The sequence below is a fragment of the Bombyx mori genome, chromosome 17 (genome assembly GCF_030269925.1).
Source record: "Bombyx mori chromosome 17, ASM3026992v2".
NCBI classification, from domain to species: Eukaryota; Metazoa; Arthropoda; class Insecta; order Lepidoptera; family Bombycidae; genus Bombyx; species Bombyx mori.
This window is the reverse complement of record NC_085123.1, coordinates 10908327-10913431: the sequence shown is the minus strand read 5'-3', so window position 1 is coordinate 10913431 and position 5105 is coordinate 10908327. Positions and strand designations below refer to the sequence as shown.

Genomic DNA, 5105 nt, shown 5'->3' with positions numbered 1-5105 from the left:
AATAACAATAGGCCAACCGATCACGACTACATTATGCTCTGTTTCCCTATTTAGTGGCATTACGACATTCAATCTAGGAATGTCGTATCAAGTTTAAAGTTCCTCAAAGCTCGGAATCACTTGTCGATATCGCAGCACAAGGTAAAGTAAACGAGAAAGGGCGATCCTGGCCAATATAAAACGGGGCACATCTTCGGAAACTGTATTCAGTTTACTTCGCAACAAGCATCCGCTCTACATTCTAAATGGCCACCGTTCTGGTGAGTATTTCCAGTTCAATTAAAATTTGCAAATTTGGTATTCATAAAATTATTATTATCAAATTGTCGATTTTGTGAAAGGTCAGGCAGTGTGAAAGGATCAAATGACAAACAATTCATTGCACCATATTTTATTGGTTTCGTACGTAAATATTATTTGCAACTTTTTTTATATTTCAGTTACTATTGACGTCAGTCTTGATAGCTTTAGGGTCATGTGGCCGCCTGGAACCTCAATACCTCCCCCCTCGTCCTGGCGGTGGCAACGGGGGTAACGGAGGGAGCAATACAGGAGGTGGCTTTGGAGGCAGCGGTGGAAGCGGCTCGGGGGGTGGCTTTGGGGGTAGCGGCGGTGGTCATTTCGGGGGTGGCTCAGGAGGGTTTGGTGGCTCCGGTTCCGGAAGTCACGGAAGTTCCAGCGGAGGTGGATCTGGGGGATCAAGTTCTGGAGGTTTTGGAAGCACAAGCAGCGGCGGCAGTGGCCCGCAGATACCGATAGTTAGTTTCGAAAATGTAAATAATGGCGATGGAAGTTATCACTTTAGGTAAGTAATTTATTAATAAGAAGTATTTTTTGTTTAATCTGCTTTAGGTAGGTAATTACATAAAATTTGAAACGTTTACTAAACAGACTTCAAAAACGCAAAACGTACTAATTTTAGTAAAATAAATAGTTGGTAAAGCAAAGGGTTCCAAATCTAAAGTTGTCGCCGAATTTAAATTAACTATAATTAAAAATCAGGACTTTTTTATTGAAACCTTTTTCAGTTACGAAACCGGTAATGGCATCTCAGCCAAAGAAAGTGGCGCACCTCGTGCTCAAGGCCCTGAAGGTCCAGCCGTGACAGCGGAAGGGGCATTCTCTTACCGCACCCCGGACGGCCAACAAATTTCCATCACCTACACCGCTGACGAGAATGGCTTCCACCCAACTGGCCCTCACCTCCCCACTCCTCCTCCCATCCCAGAAGAGATTCTGCGCTCGATTGAGTTCAACAAGCGTAATCCTTCCTCGTGAGTATTTAAGTAGCATTGCTATCACAACGCACGCATTTTTGTTGTAAGTATCCTAAGTTATTTTTCCTTCAGATTTTTTAACACCATAATCAGGCAGTTTGCTTACTTTATCTACTATCTATAAAAATGATAACTCCAATGGCCTCAAAGCTTGTATGCATTCACATCTTGTTCTCTGATTTTTTTACCTACCCCAAAAATACCGCCAATGCGCTTAAACACATATGATATTATTTCGCAGACGTGGAAAATGAAGCAACCTCAACTATAACATATTAAGTGGCGAATTCTACTGATTAACCCTAGATATTTAAACTATTTTCGGTTAAATGCTATAGCTCTAGCGATCATAGAATAGTAGATGTTTCCAAAAATCTGAAACGTGGTAGCAAAATTTTAAGATGTACATACCATGTACGTACATATTTAAATTCTGAACAACAACGACCTAACCATACTACCGACACGGTGGATCTCATTTTGAGGTTTTCTTTTACCAAAGATATTTTATTAAAACCCGAAAGTACTATGAATAAAATAAATCAATTCAAAGGTCACCATAGTAGCACCTTTGAAAATAAGCGTAGTGTAGTTAGTGGTCAAATATAAAAAGAATGTGGCTTATGACGTCACCGCTAACTTTAATTTCAGGCCATGTGAGACAGATATCCAACCCATTTAAAAATAATCACTGCTACAAAATTTCCTGTTGATTTTGATACTATTTCCAAAAAGATGTTTATTTTATTGATATTTATACAAACATAGAAAATATTTGATTAGACGATAATAAAATAGACGATTTTTGCGGGTTTGATTTTTATTACATGATGTTATTCCTACACAGTGAAATTAACTTGTGAATGTTTGTCAAGTACGTATTTCATTACAAAAATTGGTTCCTTTAGGATTCGAATACGACACATACACTTCGCTCGATACGAATGTAACAGTCGTCTTATCGTCTAGACCAGAGCGTTTTTAAAGTTCCTAGACTGATACATAATTAAAAGTATCTCAGTTGTTTAGGTATCTAGATGATGCGCTAACCATATATCGTCTTTTCGCATGAAATGTATACAATTTCCAAAAATATTCCAAATTGAGTTAATATGCGTAAACATCACCCTACGAATAAATATTAAGTCGTATCACCGGTATTTTTCTCAGAAATACTGCGTTTCTCAGAAAAAGCGTAGTTTAGTTTTAATTTTTTTTTTAGTTTACTAATGTTTTGACTACTGTTAACAAAATTATTACATAATTTTATCTTACTTTGAAAGGTAAAATAATGTAACTGTTAAAAAAATATGTTACAAAGACGATTAATATTAAAAATATTACATGTTCAACCTTTAAAACACTCTCATGTAAAATTAGTAAGTTTTGAGGTTATACAGTTTTAATGCGAGAAGACGATATATGACAAAAAAAATTGCGGTTGATTTTTTTAATGTTGTTGTCTCATGTATTATATTCAAGGAGCTTTAAACAAATCTTGATAAAAAAATTGTTTCATTCTAGTGAGGGTTCCTACAATGGCGGAAACGGCAACGGCTCTGGAGGCTCCGGGGGTGCTGGAGGCTACCACTATTGATCTCATTCTAGAACGATCCCACTTTTTAGAAGAAACACTACTATAATTTTTTTTCGCCTTCGTTCCACAATTAGGTATTTCTCTAATAATTGTCAATCTGAAAAACTCTACACAACTGTATTTTATTCAAAATACAAAATATACCCTTAGCTACTAATGATGCATATTTATATAATTCTCAATGGCTTAGGCAAATTGAAAAAAAGGTTGGCTGTCGAGGTGGATAAAAAAAACAACAAAAATGGGTAACTAAAATCTTAATTATGTTTTTTTTTTATTTAGGTCCATTAACAATTTTTAAGTTTATCTTTTGCATAGCCTACAACAATGGTCACGAGGTCATCATTGTTAAACAGAAAATCTTCTTAAACAACTCGTATTTTCACGCTTGCTTCGTTTTTAATACTAGTAATAAATATTCAATGTATTATCTATGCTAGTAACTTACTAATTTGTAATTTTTTTTATATTTATAATCTGTATGTTTGCGGGTTGATGGCTCTTGTTAAATTGCTGAAACCCGATTTTTGCGTTTAGAATGAGTTTAATTGCTAATAAGTTTTTGTTCGTACTCTGCTGTTTGTAAATACTTTAGTATGTTCATTTGTTTTTCAAAAGTGGGATTATCTAAACGAATATATTTATCGAAAAGACCATACGTGTTTACTTGGGACTGTGATAGAAATTGTAACAATTACGTTTTATTTTAATGTAGTTTTTAGATGTGTTTGTAATTTATCAATGTAAATAATAAAATTAAAGAAAAATAAACGAATTTTCATAGTGATTTGTGTATTTTTTTATTATATTATTTCTTTTCTGTAATTCGAAATTAACTAAACGTTGACAAAAAACTAACAAAAACCAGCCTCAAACTCGAGTAGCCTTGTAAAATGTATATACAGTTTTTTAATTCTTACCTACAATATATTGTATGCTTTGTTCTGGTAATTGGAGTATAATTGTTGATGTATTTTTTCTCGATTTTGCCTTGTCTTCTTTGTTTGACGCGAAGTTGTATTAAATTTAATTTGTTAATTTAGAACTCTATATTTTTATTAGACTAAATTTCTTAGCGATCTCACAACTCTACACTCTAAGACATAAAATAGTCAGACAGTCTTAATCTTAAATATAACAGTTGTCCCAACCTTTAAACTAGAAACCATAAATATTCGCGATAGACATAGGCAAGATGGTGGTACTGCCTACCAATTATCATGCTTTATAAGCTTTACAATTGATTATTGCAACACGATTCCTTCCTTCATCGTGAAAATAGTTTATGAACATTTATTGTGTACGAATTTTCGTATTGTATCGCAGGATCGTTTAATGGTTGGGCCACTACCATGTTTGGCCCAGCCTTTCGCCACCGAGTCCTGTATATACCGCGCGCCCCTATATGCGGAAACCATGCAAGAGGTTCAGCCCTGACCCAAAAAAAGAATTATTACACAATACAAGTACACCAGCCGCCTTATTCTTTAGACCTAGTTGACAATTTATATTACAAAGCAAATAAAAAATTATAGGGATCTTGATTTATTGCTCAGAAGACACCAAACTGGTCCTTAAGCGCCTTACAATCATCTGTAGTAGCAATATCATCACCTATTCTCTTGTATATGGACTGGTCCGGTAGCCCAGTACTGGGAAGATAGTCTTTGGCAATGTCAATTGAAATGTCAATCCCCTGATCTCAAATCCACAAAGCGCGGCATGCGTTTTACGTTGCGAAACACGATCCTGTATACACTTTGGTCTGGTTAACCGGCTCCCTAATTCCGATTAAGGAGTCCACTCAGATCCTTACTAGGCCGTCGGAATCACAGAGGCACATGCATCATCATCATAGTTAGTTGAAGTGACGAGAATCTATAGGATTCAGCCCAATTTATTTTACAAGTATGCTCTCCAGTACCAAAGTGTCTAATGACTGCCTCAAACAGATACCTGGGCTGACTTTTACAAAATGTGTTTGTCTATATTAGTTTTATTTAGGAAATATTTTATGGGTGTTATATCCTCCTGGTGCTCCTTTCATTTAACGACGTTTTATTTCTTATGCGGTCCATGAAAGAAAACATGCTTATCTGAATTAATCATCTAATCTGGTAGAGGGAGTTTTCCGCGATAATCCTTTTAAGTTCATTGAAGCTATCAGTGACAACTTGTTGAGTTTTGGGATATAATTCGAAGAAAGACCTGTTTTTGAATTATATCTGATG

General features: G+C 35.4%; 1 protein-coding gene across 1 annotated transcript; it reads left to right on the top strand.

Moving 5' to 3' along the window:
- The first annotated feature begins 245 nt into the window (after positions 1 to 245).
- CPR9 (cuticular protein RR-1 motif 9) lies at positions 246 to 2874 on the top strand. The gene is given in 4 exon segments (NM_001173268.1): positions 246 to 260; positions 441 to 805; positions 1029 to 1274; positions 2802 to 2874. Coding segments are annotated over 4 exon segments (699 nt in total).
- Positions 2875 to 5105: the final 2231 nt, after the last annotated feature.